This window comes from Syzygium oleosum, unplaced genomic scaffold (genome assembly GCF_021117445.2).
Source record: "Syzygium oleosum isolate NSW1041296 unplaced genomic scaffold, Sole_v2.1 Sole_v2.02, whole genome shotgun sequence".
NCBI lineage: Eukaryota > Viridiplantae > Streptophyta > Magnoliopsida > Myrtales > Myrtaceae > Syzygium > Syzygium oleosum.
Genome location: NW_026607486.1, coordinates 10,710,723 through 10,737,544, shown reverse-complemented (window position 1 = coordinate 10,737,544; position 26,822 = coordinate 10,710,723). Strand labels below are relative to the sequence as shown.

General features: G+C 39.5%; 2 protein-coding genes across 2 annotated transcripts; one reads left to right on the top strand and one right to left on the bottom strand.

Annotated features, from left to right (window-relative positions):
• The first annotated feature begins 714 nt into the window (after positions 1-714).
• Positions 715-5,314, top strand: LOC115681576 (auxin transporter-like protein 5). The gene is made up of 8 exons (XM_030605555.2): positions 715-1,123; positions 1,291-1,476; positions 1,603-1,715; positions 1,901-2,084; positions 2,428-2,525; positions 3,130-3,337; positions 3,539-3,796; positions 4,744-5,314. The coding sequence occupies exons 1-8, from the start codon at positions 965-967 to the stop codon at positions 5,014-5,016; spliced, it is 1,479 nt and encodes a 492-aa protein (XP_030461415.1). The 5' UTR covers positions 715-964; the 3' UTR covers positions 5,017-5,314.
• Positions 5,315-14,949: 9,635 nt separating this feature from the next.
• Positions 14,950-16,116, bottom strand: LOC130137503 (glycine-rich protein 2-like). Its single transcript, XM_056308948.1, has one exon. The coding sequence runs from the start codon at positions 15,880-15,882 to the stop codon at positions 15,304-15,306; it is 579 nt and encodes a 192-aa protein (XP_056164923.1). The 5' UTR covers positions 15,883-16,116; the 3' UTR covers positions 14,950-15,303.
• Positions 16,117-26,822: the final 10,706 nt, after the last annotated feature.

Sequence of the window (26,822 nt, the reverse complement as noted above, 5' to 3'; positions counted from 1 at the left end):
ATAAAGACTTATATTTACAATTTAGTCAGAAAAAATGCAAATGGAAAGCACCTAATCAAATTTATGTTGAGCTCCTAATCCATACATGTGCGTGAGTTCATGCAATGCTAGGCTCTTTCATCTTCGTCCATCGCTCCTTTGTGTTCGTCTTTGTAAACAGGTTCATCGGTCACAACCTTACAAGCGAGCTGTTGTCACGAGGGTCTCATGCTAAAGTCCACATGATCAAAGGCTCTTTTTTTTTTTTTTTGAGGAAAAAAAATACAAATGGTCCATGAAATTTAATTTAATGTGTAATATGATTCCTGAACTTTTAATTTATCTAGTTTGGTCCCTGAACTTTAACCCGATGTACAATGTAGTCCATGAACTTTTAATTTTTTTTATACATGCTCCACTTAATTCTTGAACTATATGAAAATATTCAATATTATCCTTAGTATTAATTTAAGTTCAAGGGCCACGTTTAACAAATTAAAAGTTCAGGGATCACATCGCATATCGAATTAAAGTTTAGGGATCATTTGTATTGTTATTATTTTTTTTGTCGAATATATGATCAAAGGTTGAAATGGGCTGGTCTTTGAGCATGCAATGTTTTTTATTTTCCATACAAGCAATAGCATACGTTAATTAAGAAAGGAAAAGGAAAAAAAAAAGAGAAAGAAATGGCTTATACTTTGCTCGCTTCCCAAAACATCTCTCTGTCTCTCTCTCTAACATACCTTTCAAAGGAGACACAGCCTTTCCTCAGCCTTAGCGAATCCTGTCCCAATCGATCCACCTATATATTAACACCACCAACTTCCATTCTTTCTTCAGACCCCCCATTCCTCTTCCCCTTTGCTTCTCAGACTCGCAGCATGCTTGCTGTCTAGTTACTCCCCAAGTCAGTCGCCCCAACTAGAGGAAGCCACAGCAGAGAGAGAGAGAGAGAGAGAGAGAGAGAGAGAGAGAGAGAGAGATGGCGAGCGACAAGGTGGTGGAGACAGTGATAGTGGGGAACTATGAGGAGATGGAGGCGGAGGAAGGGAAGCCCACGAGCGTCAAGACCAAGATGTCCAACTTCTTCTGGCACGGCGGTTCCGTCTACGATGCTTGGTTCAGCTGCGCTTCAAACCAGGTTTCCCACAATCAGATCTAATTCCATCCCTTCTTAGTCCCTTTTCACCTGAGATGGGTTATCTGCAAGATTCACATAAAGATCACTGTTTGGTTAGGGATTTCTTTGGCCGTTTCGGTAGTGATGAACATCTCCCCGATCAACTGTTCCATTGCTGTGTGTCTCAGGTGGCTCAGGTCCTGCTCACGCTGCCCTACTCCTTCTCCCAGCTCGGGATGCTCTCGGGCATACTCTTCCAGCTCTTCTATGGCTTGCTGGGGAGCTGGACTGCGTACCTCATCAGTGCCCTTTACGTGGAGTACAGAACCAGGAAAGAGCGAGAAAAAGCCGATTTCAGGAACCATGTCATTCAGGTAATCCACCCAACAACAACAAGAACAACAGCAAAACTCGAATAAAAGCCCATCCCAGAAGCACCCACGTCTTCTTCTTCTTCCTTCTTTATGCCCTGTTTCATGTCCTTCCTGTATCGTTTTCAGTGGTTTGAAGTTCTGGATGGGCTGCTGGGGAAGCACTGGAGGAACGTGGGTCTGGCGTTTAACTGCACTTTCCTTCTGTTTGGTTCTGTCATTCAGCTCATAGCCTGCGCAAGGTCTCTCCTTGTCCTCTCTGCTCTCTCTCTCTCTCTCTCTGACTGCTATTTCATCTCTATCCTCCTCAATCTTTATAATATTCATGCAACACCCATTAAAGAGAGAGAGAGAGAGAAAGGGAGAGAATCGGAATGATGTGAATATGTTTTCGGTCTGTGATCTCTGCAATCTTGTGGAAATGCAGCAACATATACTACATAAACGACAACCTGGACAAGAGGACGTGGACGTACATCTTCGGGGCGTGCTGCGCCACCACCGTCTTCATCCCTTCCTTCCACAACTACCGCATCTGGTCCTTCCTCGGCCTCGTCATGACCACCTACACCGCCTGGTACCTCACCATCGCCTCCCTCCTCCACGGCCAGGTAACGCAAATTCCACCACACACCCGAATATGGCTCTTGATGCTCCAACATTGCATGCTCCTTGATCATTGTACGTTCGGTCCGGGCGCGCTAGCACCGTCCCGTGGTGGACGGAGCCGGTCAAACGATCGACACATGTAGGGTCGGGAGGGACTCACTAGATCTCACGATGACAGTAGATTTCGTTGCATGTTAGAAATCTTTCGTCCATGTTGTCAAGGGCTAGAATATGTGAATTTGAGCGAACACATAAGCCAACCGTTTCCACAAATCAAGTGACTAAATTAATCATATCTTGTTGTTGTTGTTATTGTTATGAAATTTTGAAATTTTTTCTGATTAGGTGGAAGGGGTCAAGCACTCGGGTCCGACCAAGATGGTCCTGTACTTCACCGGGGCCACAAACATTCTCTACACATTTGGGGGACACGCTGTCACTGTGTAAGTGCTGTCTCAAGTGATTTTATACTATTTATTGTCCAGTCCATGTCCTTTACGTTATTTACAAATCTGCATGTTCATGTTCATGTTCATGTTCATGTTCATGCTGTGTCGCTCTTAATAATTTGCTCGAAAACATTATCTTAAAGCCGGTCCGAAAATGACCGGAGCCAGAGAACTTGCGCTTCCTGAGGGACACGATCTGACCCCTTGCGATCCATCATGCAACCAATCGCCATCAAGAAGCTCATTCATTGTCTCTTTCTTCCTTCTTTTCTCTTGTCGGTGAAAAGAAGGGGGGGTGAAAATGACATAAAAAAGAAATTATTGTCCTTCTTGGTAAAATTTGAAGACTTTTTTCCTTTATGGGGAGAAAAGTCAATCGATCTTTCTCATGTTGCTTTTGCTTTTATCATGAGGGGCATCCCAAAAGGGATCTGTTTTCATGAAAGGACCTCTTAGCGTTAGAAGCTGGCATTAATGTTGTCCCAGGAAAAATAATAATAATAAAAAGTCGAAGGACCCAAAAATTAAAAAAATAAAAATAATATTTTCCATCTAGAGATACCAATTTTCTGAAATTAATTTGTCTTTCTTGGTGCAGGGAAATCATGCACGCGATGTGGAAGCCCCAGAAGTTCAAGGCCATATACTTGTTGGCGACGGTGTATGTGCTGACCCTGACCCTTCCGTCGGCGTCGGCGGTCTACTGGGCGTTCGGTGATATGCTCCTCAACCACGCCAACGCCTTCTCGCTCCTCCCCAGGTCGCCGTTCCGTGATATGGCCGTCATTCTGATGCTCATTCACCAAGTAGGTTTCGTCGGCTTCGACTTTGTTAACTCTATGATTCCTAAACTTATAAGTAGACAAATTATTGGTAGAAAGTATTATTGTTAATTACAGATTTGATCAATCTTGCATATCCACTACATTTAATTTTTCCCTTAACTCAATAATTTATCGACCATATTGAAATCCTTTGCATTGATCATATACATTGCTTCCGTGCAGTTCATCACATTTGGGTTCGCCTGCACACCGCTCTACTTCGTGTGGGAGAAGGCAATAGGGATGCACGAGTGCAAGAGCATGTGCAAGCGGGCGGCAGCGAGGCTCCCGGTGGTCGTCCCGATCTGGTTCCTGGCCATCATCTTCCCTTTCTTCGGCCCCATCAACTCCACCGTCGGATCCCTCCTCGTCAGCTTCACCGTCTATATCATTCCGGCCCTCGCCCACATCTTCACCTTCAAATCCGCAGCTGCTAGGGAGGTAAAACCACTGAATTTTTACACTGATCTCTCTCATTAACTCCCCCTAGATTAACATTATAGGAAAGACCCAGTATGCAATTCACCACAGTAATGAAGAAATGAAGTGACAGTGGCTCTGGGAGTAAACCACTGAATCTTTACTCTGATCTCTCTCATTAACTTCCCTAGATTATTAACGTTATAGGCAAGACCCAGTATGGAATTCACCACAGTAATGAAGAAATAAAGTGACACTGGCTCTGTGGAAAATCTGAGCAAAAGCGAGTGATGCTTTTTGTCAGTGCCACAGCTGTTTGCCTCTGAAAGTTTTGACTGAATTAGGGAAAGAATTGAATAGAATCTCTCCCTCTCTCTCTCTCTCTCTCTCTGCACGTTTGTTTTAATGCGTATGAACAAAGGCTGTTGTGTGTAGTAGAAGAGATAGGGGGAAGAAACAGAGTGATGGCGTGTGGTCACAGTCCAGCAGACCAGACCCGGCCCTTTCTCCTATACATTTGATGTCTGAGATTTTCACCTTTTCATGCCATCTTTTCTGCATTATTTTTTTTTAGTATAAGATGAATTTCAAGAATTGCAATATTATTCATTATTCTTTTTTATTGTGGGAACACCGAACACCTGCTAGTTTTTCAAATGATGACATGCCAACCGACCCATTTTAAACAGTGGTTCAAAACTTTTTTTTTTGGGTTCTCTTGTTTTTTTACCTAGACAAGGTAAGTTGGACATGAATGGTCCATATAGTACAAAGTCTGAAAAGAACCAAGGGAGTCCTCCAGCTGCCACAGAGCAGAGAATCTGCTCATCAGTGTACCATACAAATTTCACTACTACATTTTGGAATATGAAATTCATTCAAACTGTAAAATTTAATGGCAATGTATCCTAAGGAATTTTCATGAAACAATTTTCTTAAGGGAATCTTTCATTGTTTGTGTGGTGCAGAACGCGGTGGAGCAACCCCCGAAATTCGTGGGCCGATGGATAGGGGCGTACACGATCAACATGTTCGTGGTCGGGTGGGTGCTGGTGGTTGGGTTTGGGTTCGGCGGGTGGGCAAGCCTGACCAATTTCATCCACCAGATCGACACGTTCGGGCTCTTCACCAAGTGTTACCAATGCCCTCCTCCGACGCTTCCCCCGCCGTCCCCCCAGCCCCTCAACATCACTGCATCTCTGCCCCTCCAGCACCCTCGCCACGGCCTTCGCAACCCTTGAATTCTCCTTTTCCTTTTCCCACAATCGGCGGCTCGGGAATTCGCGAGATCTCAAAGTCCATGCCAAAGAAAGCTTCAAATGCTACTCCTAAAAGTAAACCTTGGGGATTTTCCTAGTAGGCAGAGGAGATAGGAACTGAAATGCACAATCGCCCCCAAAAATTGTCTATTTCCATTTTTCCATTTTACCTCGACACCACTTCCTATTTTCCGAATTTAGCTTATAGTGATATGAGATGATGTACTCAATTGGCTCTCGACTGTCCATCCCTACCAGTTCAAATAGTTCATTCACATGAGTTTTTTCTTCTTCTTTCTTTTTCTGATCCGTGAGAGAATTAACTTTAATCAGCTATGCTAACTCATTACCTATCACTCAGCATACCTCTGATCTTATTGTAAAATGCCAAACCCACGTGAAAGTTATAAGTTGAATTCAGACCAGCAACAAGAAAAGCAAAGGAATTAGAGAACAAGCAGTCGAAGTTTGGGGCCATGTTTGCAATGGAAGCTGCATTACATATCAGTTCGAAAAGAACTACATGTGATGGAAATGATAATTTCAGAACATGTTTTATATTTTACTTCTTGATTAACACTCTCTTTTTCTATTAAAGGGTAATCAAGATGCACGTAACTTAACGTATGCGAACTCGACACGGGTCGATGAAAGAATGGTTAATGCTTATGATGCGCTTATAGGGAAAACCCACTAATTGATTGATGAGGGAATCGGACATTCTCTAATTCATTTAAAGGGTAATCAAGATGAACGTAACTTAACATATGCAAACTTGACATGGGTCGAAAACAAAATGGTTAAAGCTCATGACACGCTTATAGGGAAAAACCACAAATTGATTGAAGGGGGAATCGAACGTTCTCTATTTCACTTAAAGGATAATCAAGATGAACGTAGCTTAACGAATGCAAAGTCGACACGGTTCAATGAAAGAATGGTTAAATCTCATGACGCGCTTATAGGGAAAACCCACTAATTGATTGAAAGGGAGTCGAACATTTGACTCGTGATACTATAATTACTTTAAAAGGGTTAACACCACGAAAAATCCTAAACTGGTACATATGTGACAAATTTTACCCTAAACTAATTTTTTGACCATCAAAAACTCCAAACTAGTATACCTATGACAATTTTACCCCCCGTTAATTTCTGTTAAAATTTATCGTCAAATTACTGAGTTGGATGATACGTGGCAGTTAATGGGTGTACCGGTTTGGGGTTTTATCCTCCATTTGTCACAAGTTTACCAATTTGTAATTTTTCGTGGTATTAATCCAATTTAACTGAACTAATATAGGGTAAATTTGTCACATATGCACAAATTTAGGGTTTTTGGTGATAAAAAAATTAGTTTTGGGTAAATTTGTCATATGTGTACCAGTGTCGTGTTTTTTGTGGTCAACAAATTAGTTTGGGGTAAAATTATCACAGGTGTATCGGTTTAGAGTTTTTCGTGATATTAACCCTACTTTAAATGTGTGTAGTAATGTACAAAAGAATTAAATTGTTCAAGAATGGTGCTAAAAGTAAAATTTGCATATTTTAGCCTCACAGGAAACGTTGGTTATCAATAGTCGACGGGAGAATAGAGTAGTGATGTTTCAAAAAATTTTCCTCTTGGGAAGTGACATTCCTAAATCCTAGAGGGGATAAAAGTCCCCTATAGAATTTTTGGAGCATGATCTAAATTGGGACACTCTGAAACCTATATGGAACCGAACCAACCAGTTCTAGGATAGATTAGGAAACCGGGTTGCAAGTTTGTTGTTCATTTTTAAGAGGATTAATATCACAAAAAACCCTAAACTAGTTAACTTGTGATAAATTTATCCCAAACTAATTTTTTGACGACTAAAAACCCAAAATCGGTACATCTGTAACATTCATAAGGTTTTTGCTGATGAACTTACCTAGTTCACTTTAGAACGAGCTGGTTCAGGTCGGAAATGATGCTCAACTTAAACCAGTTAAGTTATAATACACCAATCTTCTAGAGCATTGAAGATGGTTTCTAGCTTATCCCTTAATCTACAAAAGTTAAACCACAAGTTTTGATTATGGCATTATATATATATATAGGCACACATTTTCTGAGCTGATTTTTTATGGAATTCTCGCAATTTGCGTTAAGAAAACATGTTGGGTAGAAACTTCGACTTTAATTCAAGTGCTGTCAACTTGCCAAGTACATGACAGACAGTTCGATCGTGATGATTCGAAGACTGCCATGTCAAATAAAGTTTATTACAAGATGACTATCTCTCTGGGGGCATCCCGACGTGCCTTCAGAAAGTTGTCTAAGCTGCACCTCTTCTTTACCTCGTTGATTTGTTGACGAAGTGATGTTCCAATATTATCGAAGTTCAAATGTGTAGCGATATGTATGTTAAGGAGAGACGATGATTCGTTGATCTGCGAAAGCATAAATATCGCGATGGTTGCATTCATAGTAAAAGAAAAAGGAATAGTAATCACTTGAACAAACCGTTATAGATAACACTAGTTCGAGTTAATGAAGCACCTATATTTTCTTTGGAGAAAATTATCAAAAAAATCCTAAATTTATTGCATTTATGTTAATACAGTCCTAAACCTTTTAACATAACCAATTGAATTATAAATCTTTTGATAGTTTATCAATATAGTCCATCCAGCCAACTTTGGCTGGAAATCACTGATGTGGACTCCGGCTTACCTATGTGGCAAAATGGCACGAACATGGACATTTTTTGCAAATTTTTAAAAAAAATTGAATTTTTTTTTTCCTATTTTTTTTCTTTATTGCGGCTTGCAAGAGACGGGCAACCCTCGCCGACCATTGGGCAATGCTTGCAAGCCCTCGTGGGCCACTGGCAAGGGTCACGCCCTTGCCCAAATCTAGCAAGGGCTGCCCTTGCCTATGGTCGGTGCAGGTGACCCTCGCAGGCCACCGGCGAAAAAGAAAGAAACAAAATAGAAAAAGGAAAAACGGAATTTTTGTTTAAAAATTGTCTATGTCAGCGTTGACCACAATTGCTATGTTAGCGTTTTCCTGTCAAAATTGGCCGAAAAAATAATATTAACAAATCGTCAAAAGGTCTAAAACCGAATTGACACAATTAAAATGTTTAGGATTTTTTTGGTTATTTTCCCTTTTCTTTGAGATGGGTACTCACCGGTGACACCAAAAATGACATAATTCACCATGTTGTAACCTACATAGTTGAGTTAACCATATGATCAGATCATTCTTAGGAGAGAACTTGGAGTTAACATTGCTTTAACTTTACAAGATCACTGGAGGAAACATAAAGGACAAAAATGCTGCAGTTCCATTGATTATCAAGTCCATAATCTCAAAGAACTTTTGTCCTCGTGATTCCCTCCAATCTCTCTCTCTCTCTCTCTCTATATATATATATATATATATATATATATATATATATATATATATATATTTAGGGCAACTAGGCTCTTGAAAACGATCAGTCATGGACCAAAGTCACTGCATGCAGCGGAGAGAGCGGAGCAAGAGCGTACTAAGGAGCACCTTTCGTTTTTCATCTACTCTTTTTCAGACCCCTTTTCTCAGCAAGAAAAAGATATCGGTGCACACTGCACAGGGTCAGACGAAACCCTAATAATTAAAGAAGCAAAGAGAGCGACGGCAAATGGTTTCGAAGGCTTCGAAACAGGCTTTGAGAACACTGTCATGCTTCCACTTTGGGTGGTGAAGGCATGGTTTTTGCCTTTGGCTCCTTTTGCTTGGAATCTCATGATTCTCTCTTCTGGGGATCTGCGATTGAATTTTGAAGAACATAAGTGTGTGCGTATGAGCCTTACTTTCTTGGAAAGCACCAATCTCTTTACATGCGCATGCAACACTAGGTGCGAGGAAAGGTCTTTGTCTTTTCAGTTCAAGTCAATTTCAGTCCATTATAGTCTCTGGCCAGAATTCTTGAAAATAAATAAATGAAACATAGGGACCAATATCTCCATCGGGGAGACATGTCTACATGTTCATATGTACAGGTCCATTTTAGCAACAAAAAAAAAAAACATATGTACAGGTCCATGTCGCAGGCTTTTGAGCACACCTTTTTCTTTTTCTTTTGTCTTCTTTTTTCAACATAAAGGTTGAATTTTGCCCTTACCCAAGTTTTGATATCGAGACAATTGAAATGTTATAATTATCATTGCAAATTTAAGTAGAAGAACGAAAATGAGGGAGGAAGAATGAGTGGCAGCATCTTTTCATGGATTAGGGCCTAATTCCCTAAAAAATCATCAACTTTAGGTCAAGCCCTAAATCTGACCCGACCTTTTTTTGGTCTTAGAAAAAACCCTAAACTTTACGTTCAAATTTTGAGTCCCAATTCTAAATCTGCCTCAAATTTTGAGTCCCAATTCTAAATTTTGAGTCCCAATTGTCCCAGAAAAAAATCCCAAACTTTGAGTCCAATTCTAAATCTGCCTCAAATTTTGTTTTTGTGTAAAAAAAATGCCAAAATTCAAATTATTTTAAAAAATATACCCCCGTGATCAAGTTCCAACTTGACTTGGCACTTCCACGTCGATAACAAATCTACATCAACAAAGTAACGGGGCTTCTTTTTAGACAAAAAAAAGTTCGAGACAAATTAGGACTAAACCTAAAAATTGGGTTTTTTTTAAATTAAAAAAAATTGGGGTGGATTTGTTATCGTCCCTACTTTCATATCCTATAACGGTTTTATTTTGGGGAATTTCAACAATTTTTATTGGGTTGGATTTGTTATCGAAGTGGAAATGCGACGTCGGTATGTAGCTATCGCCCCATTACTTTGTTGATGCGGATTTGTTATCGATGTGGAAGTGTCATGTCAAGTTGGGACTGGATCACGGGGTATATTTTTGAAAATAAATTGAAATTTGCTGATTTTTTTATACAAAACAAAATTTGAGATAGATTTGGGACTGAATTTAAAGTTTGGGGTTTTTTCTGAGACAAAAAAAAGTTCATGGCATAGTTGGGACTAGACCTAAAGGTTGGGGTATTTATTGAGACAAAAAAAAGTTAGGGGTAGATTTGGAACTTAATCTAAAGTGGGGGTTTTTTAGGGAACTCACCCCATGGATTAAGTTAGTACTTTTCCATGAGCAATGCCGGGTATATGGGGAACAATTTACATAATTGATTTAGAAATAGATGGGGTAGGCTTGACCACCGGACCACCGATTTAAATGCTCAATCTTAGTCTTTCTACTCACACCACATAGTATGTACTGGATATGGAGCACGACTCATTTTTTTTATAGGTGATCTTATCAGCAGTATTTGTTTTTTGGTCTCACTCCTCTCGTCTATGTATATGTGTGCGCGGTGCTCACAGAAATCGAACCCCCATGATACTCTTCAGCCCTGCCCCCAATCCCTTTACCAATAGGACCGCTTGGTATCTTATCAGCATATAAACACCACAGTTCGATGGGCTATTGACTAAATCCATCACATCTATCCTTTCTCCCACTAGACCCAGGCTCTTAAACAAATTCCCCATTTAGAGAGAGAGAGAGCCCAAAAAATGATTAAAAGCCCACTTTCCTAACTCAATTACTTACGAGGACACAGAACTGCGAATGAGTAAGGCCATCTATCGTCTTTCGTTCTAGAGTCCGAAATCATGGCATCGGACAGATTCAATCTACGTAGTTACGAGCTCAAAATGGGAAATTACCGAATGGAAAAAGTCCGTTGAATCCTGCAGTATAACCGCGACTTATCTTCTTGGCTGTCTCAAGGGCGGAAATGATCCTTAAGGACAGTACTTGCATATCTTAGACATTCGTGATCTGATAAGTGATTATCGAAAAATTTTCACTAACGTTCCAAACCCGAGTTCCGAGTGAACTAGCTAAAACTTCATCATGAATAACATAGAACCGGTCTGTCTTGCTTCTTGACTCTAGATTCTTAAAACTACTTCACAATCGTAAACCTTGTACCATAAAAGATGGGCCTTAACGATGAATCTTGGTTGTTAGAGCCAAGTTCGATTAATTCTATCAAATGAACAAGCCTAGACAAGCAACGGCGACCTCTCCAAGGAGGTTCATCTCGGTCCGACAATCGAATTTCTAAGGGAAAATGACACAAATAATATCTGAATTTTTGCCCAATGTTTTCTTAGCTGCCTCAAGGACGGAAATGATCCTTAAGGATAGTACTTGCATGCCTCATACATTCATGATCTGATCGGTGATTGTCGAAAAAATTTCACTAACGTTCCAAACCCGAGTTCCGAGTGAACCAGCTAGAACTTCATCTTGAATAACATAGAACCGGTTTGTCTTGCTTCTCGACTCTAGATTCTTAAAACTACTTCACGATTGTAAACCTTGTACCACAAAAGATGGACGGTGAATCTTGGTTGTTAAAGCCTAGTTCGATTAATTCTATCAAATGAACAAGCCTAGACGAGCAACAAGCACGACCTCTCTAAGGAGGTTCATCTCGGTCCGACAATCGAATTTCTAAGGGAAAATAACACAAATGGTTTCTGAACTTTCACTCAATGTGCAATGTGGTCTCTAAACTTTTAATTTGTTCAATAGGGTCCCTGAAATTTAACCCAATGTGCAATATGATCCATGAACTTTCAAATTATTCAATGTGACCTCTGGACTTTTGGAAAATGTTCAATTTAATCACTGGACTACATAAAAATGTTCAATGTTGTTCATGAACTTGAATTGACGGAAGGACAATATTGAACATTTTCATATTGTTCAAGGACTAAATTGATTACGCACCAAAAGTCCATGAACCACATTGAACAAATTGAAAATTAGGGGAATACATTGCACATTAGGCTAAAGTTTAAGAGCTAAATTGAACAAATTAAAAGTTCAAAGAACATATTGTACATTTGACCAAAGTTTAAGGACTATTTATATCGTTATCTCAAATTCTAAAGAACATTGGTCGAATTTATTTTGAGCATAAGCGACCTAGGCAAGGGCCTTTAGGCTTGATACCGACTGAGCCTAACCCAACATGAGCTGACAGTCATGATTTTCATTAGGCACGACCAGCTTGAGCCCACTTAGACCTGCCATTAATCAGATCTAATGGAGAGAATCGGCCTGACCAAATTTCATAAACCGACTGAAAACCGAGTGCCAACCGAGTTTTTTTTTTTTCCCTCTCCATCAAGTTTGACACCGAAGAGTCCTCAAGAAAAAAGACAAAAGAAAAAAAAAAATATAAAAAAAATACCTCAATTTTCACTTAACCACCGATTACATGTCTGTACGATTCAAAATGCATTTTTCATTCTTTAGCCCATTTGAAATGATGAGAACAGCTTCATTTTCTAAAAGCCCTGAAAATCCCTAGCCTCAAACCGGCCAAACCCCCAAATATGCCACCACCTTCCCATTGGCGGTCATCGCCGCCGCCGTCTCAAACCTCTCTCCTCCGTCAACGCCGGCACCGCCATTCCCCACGCTCCAACTCCCTTCTCTCTCTTTTTTCACGGTTATAGCTGTGGCTATGCTATAACCATGATGGTTGTGTTTGAGTCGTGCCGTGTTGTGACTTGGGCTTTTCGTAACACATGTTTTAAAATTGCAGCAGTTCGCGCGGGTATTGCAACTCCGAGGAGTTTGCCAAACACATTATAAAAGCCGCAGAACTTCACCCAATTGGCAATTATAACGGTTGCAAGTAAGCTAGGTCAAACAAGCTCCTACGAACTATGGGCATGCAAGAAGTTAACATGGCCCAATTCTAAGGTCTACCCATTATCATGTTTACCCGGCCATATTCCAAGGTTTACCTGACTTGTTTGCAGGTTTCAGGTTTCCTAGAATTGACACCACAGGGCCCAATCCGACATTGAAAAACGAATCGACCCGACATCCTAGTTGTCTATAGAGATAAAAATTCGCACCAATGACTTGCTATACGAGATCCAAAGAAAGGGAGTTTCTTCTTGCAGGGCCTCCTCCGCCTGTCCGATAACCCGGCGGGTTGCAAGGATGCAGGAAGCTGGTGCCCGCACGCCTTGCACCGTCAATTCCCTCCATATATTTGTCTTCCTTAAGATAAGAAAATACCCTCTTATTGTTTTACATCCCGGTAATCTCGTGATCGGGATTAAACCGAGATGAAACCTTTTAAGGACTCGTTCTTTTTTATTCTAAACCTTCTTAGAAATTGCTAGACATCGACACTGACACAGACCCACCAAAGCTTGTTAAAAGTAGGTGTTAAATTTCACAATTTCGCTTCTGAAAAGCGTCCTTCCTGAGGCCGAAGCCTCAACGATAGAGGGAAACCTCTACATTTTTAAAGACACAGAAGCAAATTTCAATGTGAACGTGGTTGGCAGTCCCCACGACATCAACTCGATAGCGACTGAGTTGGTCCCTCTTTTTTCTTGGCCAAACGATTGAGTTGGCCCTTTAGATAAGAGGAAAAGGTCAATTTGACTCTATCCAATGGAAAATAAGGACCAAAACGGATACTTTCCAAAGAAGGTCGTGATAAAACTCAAAAAGAAATCTACAAGTATCAAGTGACATACTGTTGGTCCCGTTCTTGGTCCCCCGTAAACGAAATCTGTGAAATCCCCGTTCGACGACGTTAGGAATTTTGAACATTTCTCCAAAAGACGTATCCTTCGTCCTAAAAAGATCGTACCCTACTACGAAAGCACTTCAAAAGATTTCGACAAAATGACCAAAACGTATTCTTATGTGATCGAACGGTCACCAGTATCAAGAATCGGATTCGCAAAAATGCCCACCAATGACCGAAATCATCAAACCTACTTTACGCACTCGGTCATGCATCTACTTTAAAGATAAATGAACCAATGAGAAACACCTTTTTGGGGGATGACCCATGAGAAAAACCTAGAACCCCACTTTCCAGCCAACTCTGTAGTCCCCCCCTTTAATCGCTGAAATACGGATGATGATGGACCACAGAGACCCAAAACCTAAAAGATCCCAAGACTTTAAGAACAGTGTTCTCCTATAATTGGGTGTCTTTTAGGCTCTGCATTATTTTAATAAATGTTCCCAATCCTTTTCTACCAAGCTTCTACCAAAACAAAGGCAAGCACTCGAGATTTCCTCCATCTTTGATTCCCCCCTCCATCAGAAAAGAGAACATTTTAAAGGCCCAAGCGCACATCACTTTCACTTGCTTTTCATTTCTGTTTCAGAACATTGGCAACCACATTCCACGCAAACACAAAGTCTCCCTTCGAATCCTTGTCACTAGCATCATCGCAAAGAATATTCTCTCCCTAAACATACATGTTCAAGTCACGTTAATCGTACTTATGCTTGACAAGAGTTTGATTTCCACAGGATTGGGATTCCTTTTGCTGAGAAAGAATCCTCTGGAAATCAAAGATCTATGATCGAGTCATGTTGATCTTACTCATGCTTGATAAGGGTTTGGTTTCCAGAGGATTCATCACATATATCAAGAGAAAAATTGATACAGTAAACACCCCAATATCTCCTTATATGTAAGTTAGGGAGTGCTTAGGGTTGCTCTTTGACAAAATCCATGCTTATACTACATGAGATAACATTAGTTAGGACTTAACAATCACAATAGTCTTGAATCTCATACCCCCTGTCAATGGCCATTAAATGTTGATAGACACTTGTCTGTCAAATCAAATGAGCTCACCAAGGAACAGCCAAAGGAGAACTATGGACCAATCCAACTGAAAGCTGAACCAACACACCAACCAAAATGAATGGCAATTTCTATGAACACACACTTCAAGAGAGTTCATTTGAGTGAAATCAGAACCATCAAAGGATCACCACTCATCCCCTGCAACCTATGAAAAGTGGAACCAAACACCAATGAAAAATGGATGGCAATCCCTATGAAACCCCCACCCTCTTCAAGAGAGAGCATTCGAGTAAAATCAGAACAGAGATTCACGATTCATCCCCTGCAAATTCACAGTCCAGTCCAACCAGCCATGGAAGGCTCAAATCCAGCAAGGCAACAACAGGTCACAATAACTAGAACATGGAAAGAGAAACAGCATTCACCCAGTAGAAAATCACACATCTTCTTGAGGGTTAAGCGTTAACCGACCCACAGGAACACACGAAATTAACAGAGAGAAACAGATGACAAAAACATGAAAAGTCCCATGTACCAAAAACAGTTCACCAAGCTCACCCACCAGCAAAAGAGAGACAGTCGCCAAGCCAAGACGATTTTTTTATGGACCTAACCCATCTGGGTTATCGTTACCTCAGTCAACCATTCCCGGGACACTCCCTGGCAAAGTGCCCTACTTCCCCACAGTTGTAGCAGCTTCCGCCGCCGCCGCCTCCTCCTCCTCCCCCGTACCTTCCTCCCCCGCCGCTGCCTCCGTACCTACCTCCCCCGCCACCGGCGTAGCCACCACCGGCGTAGCCGCCACCGCCGTAGCCGCCCCCGCCGTAGCCGCCCCCGCCGTAGCCGCCGCCCCCGCCGTAACCCCCGCCGCCCCGGCCGCCGTAGCCCCCGCCGCCCCTGCTCCCGTAGCCCCCGCCCCTGCCGCCGCCGCCGCCGCCGTAGCCCCCGCCGCCGCCGCCCCTGCTGCCCCCGCCGCCGCGGCCGCTCCCCTGGACGGCGGCGCCGCCGGGACCGGTCATGTCGACGGCCTTGGTGCGGTTGCCGTCGGACTCGATCTGGAACTCGACGGTCTCGCCCTCGGCGAGGCTGCGGAAGCCCTCGGACTGGATGGAGGACTGGTGGACGAAGAGATCCTCGGAGCCGTCGTCCGGGGTGATGAACCCGAACCCCTTCTGGTCGCTGAACCACTTGACCTTCCCCGTGATTCTCTCGGCCATGGCCACCCCCTCCTCCTTCCTCCTTCCTCCTTCCTCCTTCAAGAATCGACCTCGCTCGCCTCAAAGAAACCGCGGGTAGCGACAAGACCCACCACCCAGAAGAGGCGAGAGAGCGAGATGTGGGAAGGGAGAGAGAGATCTCTCCTTCTGCGCTTCCTCCCTTGGTCCTCGCTCGAGAGCTGCGAAGATTCCTGTGGGTTCTTGGGTCCGTTCTTGAAGGGGTTGTGGGGGAAGGGGGCCGTGGTGGCGCTACGCTACTGATGGAAGAATATATCTACACGGAAAAGGTCAAAAAACCACGGGGGGAGGTGGAATTACCGATTTACCCCGCCCGGGGCCTCCTTTTCACTTTTGTAGAACTTTTTTGACCTAATTTCTTCCCTTTGGCCCCTCTCTTTGGATTTCGTGATGGCCGATTCCGAGTTGCCGAGCTTCGTTCCCTGCCTCGAACGAAGAGGTAATTTTGGGGTGCTCTTTCGTCGATGCGAACAACTTGAAAAAACGAGGACGAAAGGTCGCGTGGGTATCGTATTCGACCTACCTCGTCTCTCGTTGTGAATGCGAGTCTGGCTCGCATGAATCGACGGTGTTCGAATATAATTTTCCTTTCGGAGAATTGCTTGGCGTCGTAGCGAGTCAGTATTTTGGATGAAGTTCGGTATGTGACTTCTTTGCTAGAAAGATATTTTGGAAGTCGATTATCTTAATACGAAATGTTTATGTGAATTGTGGCAGTTCGAAATAATTTCGGCCAATTCAAACGGAACATGAAACGGTATTTAATTTATCCGGAACCCTTTGAAAATACCTCATTTGCTACTCATAAATTAAATTCCAATAAATTTTGGACATCTATTACCTGTTCTATGGTATGTTATTAAAGCCGGATTCGAAAAAATATCTGCTTTATTGCTCACCAGGTGGCACTATACTTTGCCTCTGTGCTTGCCACGTGACATGTGTCACATTTTTGTCATGTAGCGCACATTCAACTAACAATCTTTTTCAGCTCGATGATTTTGTCATCCGCTAGATTCTCTCTCTTATTGATGTAACAAAATAATAAAAAAATATATATTGAGTTTAAACTAAAAAAAACGATAAATTAGATAAAGCATTTTCATTATCTCTCAATTTCTATATTCTATTTGTTTTGACCATAAATTTTAGAAATTGGATAAAGAGAAAGTATATGGAGATTTTATCTCTTATTAAGTTCAAATTCAAGAAAATATAAAGTAGAGACTCTTCACTACCCGGCTTATTTTCAACATAGTTTCTTAAAGGGTTAATATCGCGAAAAACCCTAAATTAGTACATTCGTGATAAATTTACCACAAATTAATTTTTTGACCACCAAAAATCCCAAACTAGTACACCTATGACAATTTTACCTTAGTTTTCCATTAAATTTTACCTTCAAATTACTGAGTTAAATAACATGTGGTAGTTGACGGATGTACCGGTTTGAGATTTTACCCTATGTTTGTCACATGTGTACCGGTTTATGATTTTTCGTGGTAATAATCCAATTTAACGGAAATTGACGGAAGGTAAATTTATCACAAATGTACCAATTTAGGATTTTTGGTGGTCAAAAAATTAATTTTCGATAAAATTGTCACAAGTGTACCGATTTAGGGTTTTTCGTGATATTAACCATTTCTTAAATGTTTTTGTAAATAGCGACAAGTTTGAACCAAATATAAAAATTCTACATAAATGTTTCAGTGCTTAACAGTTCTTATTGGCAAACGCAATTATCCAATCAAATTAGCATATGTACTCATAGCTTAACAATTAAACTTCAACGAAGATATCGGTCGATGGATGAGCAAACATCAAATTAACACTTATCTGTATCAAATAAAAAATGGATATGATATTATTTAAATAAAAGTAAATATAGGTCAAAATGTCAATTGTAATTTTACAATCTTAATTTTCACTAATCAAGAGCAATCCCAAGGATGAAAGACTCCTTACATCCTCTCTATAAATAAGAGGCATCTTTATTCGTTTTGGGACGGACGGATGGACTTTAAATTTTGTGGAGTTGCTATCAAGTTCTTCAAAATTAAAGAACTTCAAAACATGAGACTGTCGGATTCAATTATCAAGACCTCGGCCATCTTATATTTCAGATCAAGAAGCTTTCAATCCTTAAATCCGATTTGTGAAAAAGAATCAAAGATCGTGTTATTTGATTCGAGATCAAGCCACTAAGGCCCTCAAATTGCCCCGATGGCCATGGGAATGGAGAGGTGAGAGTTCGAAACTCCCTTCCTCCAAATAGGAGAGGTTATGGGTTTAGGGTCCATTTGGTTCAATTTTTAAAATGCTACTTGGGGGAATGCAAATACCTTTAGGTTAAAGTCTTTTGGGGAAATGCAAGAGGCGTATGGTAAAAAATCATTTGTAAAGCTACTTTGGCCCAAGTAGTATTTGGTAAATTTTTTTTTGCCAAAGGGCTTTGGGAATTAACTTTTTTATTAAAAAAAAAAACCTATCCTACCCTTTGCCGGAGCCGGCGAGTTAGATCTGGCGCCGGCGGCCGTCTCCCGAGGTCGGGCGACCCCCGGCGAGCTAGATCTGCCGCTGGCGGTCATCGCCGGAGGCCAGGCGACCCTCGGCGAGGGTCGCGCGACCCAAGCGACCGGCGCCTGGGTTGTGCAACTTTGCCGGCCCGATCCGGTGTCGGCCGCCCTCGCCGGCCTCCCTCGTCAGCCACCTCACGAAGAAAATGAACAGTATCAAGAGGGGCAAAACCGGAATAAGCCAAAATAAGTAAGGGTAGTTTGGGGATAAAAAATTTTGGTTCAGCATTTCAAATGCTAGCATTTGGCCAATGCTAGGCCGAATGCTGAACCAAAGGTTCAAAGATTTTGGAAGGGGCTTTCGAGGCCGAAAGCTCATTCCTAAAGCTGAACCAAACGGGCCTCACAGGATTTCCCAGGTGAGCTTACTCAGGGCCCACCAAATTTCTCGTACAGGAACTTCAAAGTACAGGAATATAAAATGAAAAAAAGAAGCCTTAAGCCCTCGAATTGTATTTAAAGAGGAATTAAAGCTCGTGCTATTCCATAGAAGATTGTACCTTCCGGGCCCTTGAATTGTCATTTCATGACTAAAAAAACATCAGATGGGATCTCATTGAAAAAAACGTGCTTTTGAATCTAAAATAATAATTTTTTTTACTGTTTTGCATATATTAATGACTTATATCCTGTGAGGTGCAAAAAAGGCTCAGCAACGCAACTCCTGTATTTTTATTACAATTCAAATATTTGAGTTTAAAGTAGAAAAAAAATAGATAAGGAGAAATTGATTCTAAATACATTCTCACATATTATTGCTCACTTTGGAATATTGGAATAGTAAAAATAAAGAAAACCTCTTCATAGAAAAGTAAACAAAAGTAGATCAAACTGAAGGAATCTAAATATTTTATCTTAGTAATACAAATTAATGCATCAAAAAAAAATTATAGCGGCTAAGGAAGTTCACAAAGTTCGTTGACTTCAATTTTAGTAACACAACTTTTAAATAATATATCTTCAGTTCGAATATTTGAAATTAAATTTGAATAAAAAGATTAAGGTATCTTTAAATGATACTAAAGTGATGTTATTTATTTTTTAATAAATTACAATAGTGAATTCTAGGAAATCCATTTAATATAAAATATAATGTTCTCTATTTAAATGCACCATCTAAATTTGAAACTATAAGTTACATCTTTTTTATCAAATCTCACCTCTAAAAATAAATATCAGTTATTAAAATAATTACATTTATGATTTCAAATATAACCTATTTCTTTACATGTAGTTCACTTGATTAAAAAATTCATTGACTAAGAATCAAATATACTCTACTTCGTTACATCTATTTCACTTAATTGATATCTTACAATCAATTTAGTTTTGAAAAGAGTTAAAAAAAGAAAAACTTAAAACATTCCAATCCGCTCTAATATATAATTGATAACTATATTCTCGCTAACTAAAGTGTTATTGATTTTCCTCAAAGAATTTGATTTAGTATACTAGAAGAATTACATTAAATAAATAACTTCACTTAGTTTGTGAAATAAAATAATTTAAATAAATTAAAGCTAATTTATAACACAAAGAATTAAATTATTATGAGGATATATATGGAATAAACAACTACTGTTACTTAAATATTACCAAACTATAAAGTTCAATTTGCAACTTGCAATAAAATATTTAAACAAAAAAAAGATTGAATTTAAAAATAGATAATTTATATTTTTTTATTTTAATATTTTACTTTTTGAACAAACATATTTCAAATACACCTTTCGTAAATGTACACTAAAAGTCGTTGGAATTATATTTTACGTGTTCATAAATCTTAACATCATAACATTTTTTCTTGCCACATATCAATGTTAGGCATTCATAAAGTATGATACTCTTCTACGAAACTATAACTAGATTATACAAAATCTCATCTTATTCTCTTACATCACATTTTGGGAAAAGTGTAATTTTAGCCCTAAGCCTGCTGTACAAATCTGAATTTAGTCATAAACAATTCAATTAATTCAATATAGTGCTAAACTTTGAATGAAAATGCGATCAAGCCTTTCCTAATAAAGTCTTGCATGAAATTGCTGACATTACGCTTCAGTCATCGCTAGATGTAATCATTGCCCGTTATTCTACTTGTCACAACCGTCGGTGGTCGGACATGGACAATTTTACTCAAAACAATGCTTTTTAACTTAATTTTTGGAATTGCTTAATTCATCTTCCTCTTTTTCGCGGATCATATTTAATGTCACAAACAACAGACTCTTCGGCGAAATCCCAGCAAACCCCACATTATTGAGGTTGAATGCCTCATCCTTCTCCGGCATTGTCAATCTTTGTAGGTCACCGTTCGACAAACCCTATAATGGGACCATGTGAATTAGATTATACAAGATCTAGGTGAGGGGCTCGTGGTCCTCCCCGGCCAACAGGCGTGCCCTCGCCCTCGCCTAGAATTACGTGAGGGTGTTGATGCCCTTGCCTGTGGCAGGCAAAGGCCGCGACAACCTCGCCCAGCCCAAGCGAGAGTCGCTGGCCCTCACCTCTGGCCGGCGAGGTTTGAAAAAAAAAAGGAAGGAAAGAAAAGAAAAGAAAAGAAAAATTAAAAATTCGAAAAAATAATAAAATGCTATCATGTCCACATCAGAGCTAGTCATGCCACGTAGGTCAGTCAATATCCACATCAGCGATTTCTGGCCAAAATTGACCGGATATACTCAATTGGCAAAATATGAAAAGGTTTAGGACTCAATTGGAAAAATTGAAAGTGTTAGGGCTAAATTGATAGAAGTGCAATAGGTTTAAGACTTTTTAGATAATTTTTTGTCACCCGTATGTACACACCCCATCCACTTTATTGAAATTGTCATGCCTTCAATCTATGCAGCAACCCTCGCTTTTCGCCACTTCCTCGCCACATATCTGTTGTAAATATGAATGGCTTCGAATCAAAGAGCAATCAAGTCGGACTTTGAGGCGTGATATCACTTTCCTTAAGGATTTATTTACCCCACAATGTTGCTAATGGTCACCGGCAAAAATCCTCCAGGATACAACAAAGTCTCAAAATGAGAATACTAGATAGCAATTCTAGTATTTCTCCAGGGTCTCTCTAGGAAACAATTGAAAATGATGGCTGTAGTTTTTCGAAAGAAGACTTGAAAAAATTGATTTCTAATTTCTTTCTTGCCAAAAACTGACATATATAGAAATCGGTCTTAAAGAACATTGGCAACTCTTCACGAAAGGTTGCAAAGCTAACAAAGATATTCCTTCGGAAGAAGTTGCAAACTGAATAGATGCAACCCTTCGGAAAAGATTGAAAACTGAACAAGTATAATCTTCAAAAGTTGTCTTGGAAAGACACATGTAAAATTCGGAATAAAATAAATAAATAAATAAATATATAATTCCGAATTTTCATAATTTAGAAAATTACTTAATAAACAAAAAACAACCTTTCAAATAATAAAAAATTAATAAGATAACCTTACGAAATAAGATAAAAATATAAAGGGATTAGTGCTAATTAAACCGCGGCCGCGCAAGACCGCGGCCGCGCAAGCGTGCAAAGTGCTAAGTGCGCCTAATAATCGCGCAATTATTCGCGCACCCGCACGCGGGTATTGTGTGGACTAGCACACACCCCATTGTCTTCACTCTAAAGAGCAAGAAGATATTCACAGTTATAAAGTGGCCCACTTTCTCAAAACTTTCCTACGTGGGACAAAGGAAAATGCACTATTTTGTTTGTTTTACAAACAAACAACCAACAATATCTCCATCACCAAATATTTCTCACCTCCAATTTCCACTCATGCATTCATCCTCATCGTCATTGAGCCCGAGCTCAATCGATAATCAAGCCATAGATCTAAGGTATGAGGTATAGGGAGGTTGGAGCCAAAGGGGCTAGCATGCATCCGAGGGAAGAGAGAGAGTCATGCGAGTGCTTGTGAATAGAGGGATTTTTGTGAACAGTAGCAAGAAAAGAAAAGAAGAGCGAAAAAGAAAAAAAGAAGAAGCAAAACGACATCATTTCGAGTAAAGTTGTCCACTGACAGATTGTCGGCCATAATATGTAGGAGGGCCGGTCATTATTAGACCTTTACATTAGCAATTTAGGCAAGACTTAGTCTAGGGACTTAATTGTATTTTCCCTCGTTGGTTTATAATTGTACTTATTCAATTGAAATGTGTAGAATTGAATTTAAATCCGTATTATAGGTTTATGATTGAAATTGCACTTTTTCCTCTCATCTCATAATAATGGATTGCTAACAACATAAAAATATGCATATACGCAAGCTAAGTAATTCCAACGCAAATTAAAATGATGCCACTTAGGAGAAACTATCTAAGCAAGATGGGCTACTACCACGAAAAATCTCAAACCGGTACACATGTGACAAATTTACTCCAAACTAATTTTTTGACCACTAAAAACCCCAAACTGATACACCTGTGAGAAATTTACCGTAAACCAACTTTTTTTCCACCAAAAGCCCAAAACGGTACACTTGTGACAAATTTATCATTTGTTAAATTAGATTTATACCATGAAAAATCACAAACTGGTAAACTTGTGATAAACAGAGGGGTGAAACCCTAAACTGGTACATCCGCCAACTGTCACGTGTCGTTAAACTTATCAATTTGACAGTAAAATTTAACGGAAACAAACTGAGGGTAAATTTGTCACATGTGTACCGGTTTGGGATTTTTGGTGATTAAAAAATTAGTTTTGGGTAAATTTATCACAAATGTACTAGTTTAGATTTTTTTGTGGTATTAACCCAAGTACGATTTATTGCCTATTTAAGTAATGTTGGATAAGTTTTTTAGAATTTTGTTAAAGAGTGTGCCTTAGAGGTACTTGTCACAGATGTACTAGTTTAGAGTTTTATTGTGGTATTAACCCAAGTAAGATTTATTGCCTATTTAAGTAACGTTGGATAAGTTTTTTAGAATTTTGTTAAAGAGTGCCTTAGAGGCACTTGTTGAGCGGCACATTAAGAAAATTTTACGATTTTCAATGCATTAACTGTCTTGTATTATTATGTAAATTCAATGCTTTGACGGTTGTAACTTCCAAATAAGTATATCAGGGCAATCATTAACATGACCCAGATCCAATCTGCAATTTTGGTAGCTGAATGATTGGGTTGTCCGATCCAACATTAGAGGCAAATTTGATCTTAATATATTTTACTTTGATGTGAATATATTAACATGACCCAGATCCTAAACCATTGTATATAAACCAATTGAGTCATAAACTTTTTCATTTGACCAATGTAATCATAACTCCTTTGAAGGAAAATTCAATCAAGTCCTCTCAGCCCAGTCTCATTGGATTTATCTAACGTGGCAGTCTAGTCATCATCGGCCATCCTACTTGTAACGGCAACGGCGTGATACGGAAGAAATGACTTTTTATTTTCTTTTAACTTTTTTGATTTCTTCTTTTCTTTTTTATTTTATTTGTTCTTTTTTATGTACAAGTTACTATTCATTGCCTTTATGCTCGCATTACTTCGGCCAAAGCCGCTCCGACACTCATCTGTTATTGACTCCTGCCGCCTAACCTACGGGGACCTCAGAGCCACGAATGGCGACTTTGAACTCCATGGCCACAAGCAAAGGAAACAGAGACAGAGAGACTTGTGGTCTCCTTACAAATCACAATCATGAAGGCTCTTGGCCTCGTGAGACCACAGATCTGGGATTGCGCAAGGCGGGCGACCTCTTGTTGGAGAGAAGCGATGGAGGTTTGTGGCTCCATGACCTTTGTGGCCACGAATGGGCAACCTTGAACGGTATGACTGCAGGTGAGAGAAACAGAGTTAGGGAGACCCCAGTATCTATAAAAATCTCTGCCATGGTGGCCGTAAGTGTCACGATCTAAAATTTTCCATATAATTTAAACTTTGAGTGAATAAATAATTTTACTTCAATTCAATCCTCAGATGAATGATAATTTATCCAAAATTTTACAAATAATATAACCTCAACCAATATATACCGAAATCTTCTATATAGAAATACATCTCTACCCTCGTTGTGCACTCTGATCCAATCCTTAAATGACATCTTCGGAAGCGCTAATCTAAATACCCTTGAGTTCCGAACTCGAGCAATCTGCGAGGTATTTTGTGATAAGCCAAAGCTTAGTAAATGAAAACTCTAGATCTGAAGTAGGAGATCTAGTCACCACTCGACCGTAGAGCACAGCATCATAGTAACAATTAACAAATAATATTACATATCTTTTCAAGTCACTGTGATTTAGAAACTACCAATCGCTTATTTATTCAAGGTAATTCTTAGATATTTACATCATTATAAAAGAATAATTCAATCAATCAAGGAACCCAACATATATTCTACATAATTGACGTGCTTGTAATCTATTCCTAATCTAACATTTTGATTAATTCATCTATTGTAAGCACCCATCATGACAAAGATTCACAAGCATATCAAGAATCCACAAACTCACAAAGGAAGTTACAAGGACTAACCAACCATGTCGATTTTCCTTTAACACTTACCCACTACAGTAAGGAGATTAACATATTCAAACAACGAGTGTTCACGTACACTTTCAAAACAAATCATTTAAGCTTATTCAAGATAATGTAATTCATACATTTTGACAATACTCATGTGTGCAGTGAATAAATAGATGACATGAGTTAATATTCAATTTAACACTCAAATGCACACAGATAAACATATCAATGTCATATGCATAAATACCACATAGTAGCTCACTGATATACACAAGTGAGTATCTATTTCCCACTCGTTACTGGCTAGGATCCATCTCGACTAATGAGGCATCATTACCACTAATTAATGGTGGACATAAACATAAAATCCTCTTTGACACACCTCTCAGTCTATCCATCACGAGTGCTTTTTACGTCAGCAAGGATAAATACACCACTGTACATCCGCCTGATGATAGTTATTAAATAATATTCACAGGCTACTCAAGCCATATCGAGCAACTCAAGCCGTATCATTTCATGCATGATTCATAGGACTTCACGTCATCTTGTAGAGACCGTCCTCGATGGTCCGTCCTAGATAGTAGAACATCTAACTAACTTCAGAGTCTTTTACACATACTCATATAAAGGAGTTTGCTTTCAAGTGAATAGGCCGTGGCAAAGGTCTTCATCGCTTTACATCATTCACATGCAAATCATCGTAACATAACAATTGCCATGTATATTTCAATAACCACGTCACAAATAACATCATACTAAACTTTTGGCAATTTCTTGAAGGGAACTTTGAACACACAAAGCCTTTAATCACCTTGTAGGACACTTGATGGTTGGAACTAAACATAAATTTGATAAACTCTGGGCTTCGTTTAAAGTTAAGTTAAAACTTGGCTTTCTTTATTGAAGAATGGAAGGTAAGAACAATTGAATTTGAAAAAGTAGAGATGGTGATCTTTTTTGGTTTGTTTAAGAGAAGGAAAGGGATGGTTTGTTTTTTCTTTTCTCTTTTTATCTTCACCTTTAATGATTACTATAAACCATGGTTAAGTTAAATTGTCATGAATGATGTCATTCGATAGTCTAAGCTCAACGTCATAAATTAAGCGCATGTGAGTTATTTATATGGGTGACAAGTGGCTTAATTTGAATAGCTAAATGAAGATAATGATTGGAGAGAGCATAAAACCACCCAAATAGATGTATAAATGAGAATCATTATTCGATTTGTAATTATTCAAGCTAATCAAGAGATGCCATGAATGATGTCATCTCAGGGGTATATTCAATGGCACAAATAAGAGCATGTGGGTAATACTAGGTGGAAAATGAAAAGAGGTGTTCCGATAGAAAAGCTACAAGGGGCTAATAAAGTATGGTCATGAGAGAGGGAGATAAACATGTAATAATAAATATTATACGGAGAAATATGAGTTTTATTTCTATATAACACAATATTGCTAACATGATAAATAGAATGAAAATTTTAGGATGCTACAGTAAGCCTCACATGACCACAGATTTTGGGTCATGTGAGGTGGGACCTTGGTTGGAGAGAAGTGACGAAGATCTTGACCTCCATGGCTTCGAACGGCAACCTTGAACTCCATAGCTACAGTGAGAGAAATAGAGACAGATAGACAATGGAGTCCAGACTCCATGGATGATGGTGCCCTCTAGCTGTCGAGCAATAGTTGACCCGGTGGCAGCACACCACCGGAGGGTCTAGGTAGTAGTAGGTAGCGACGGAGGAGCGCTAGGGGAGCTCTCGGTGAGTGATCGTGAGCTTGAAGACCATGAACATTAACTTGTGCGCAGTAAAGAAGGAAAATAAAAAAACAATAAAATGGATAAAAAGGAATCA

Bases quoted from the DNA above. Each gene is read 5' to 3' on its own strand.
- LOC115681576 (XM_030605555.2), top strand. From the start codon at position 965: ATGGCGAGCGACAAGGTGGTGGAGACAGTGATAGTGGGGAACTATGAG. The intron at 1,477-1,602 runs GTAATCCACCCA...TATCGTTTTCAG, and splicing joins TCAGGAACCATGTCATTCAG to TGGTTTGAAGTTCTGGATGG. The intron at 2,085-2,427 runs GTAACGCAAATT...TTTTCTGATTAG, and splicing joins CCTCCCTCCTCCACGGCCAG to GTGGAAGGGGTCAAGCACTC.
- LOC130137503 (XM_056308948.1), bottom strand. From the start codon at position 15,882: ATGGCCGAGAGAATCACGGGGAAGGTCAAGTGGTTCAGCGACCAGAAG.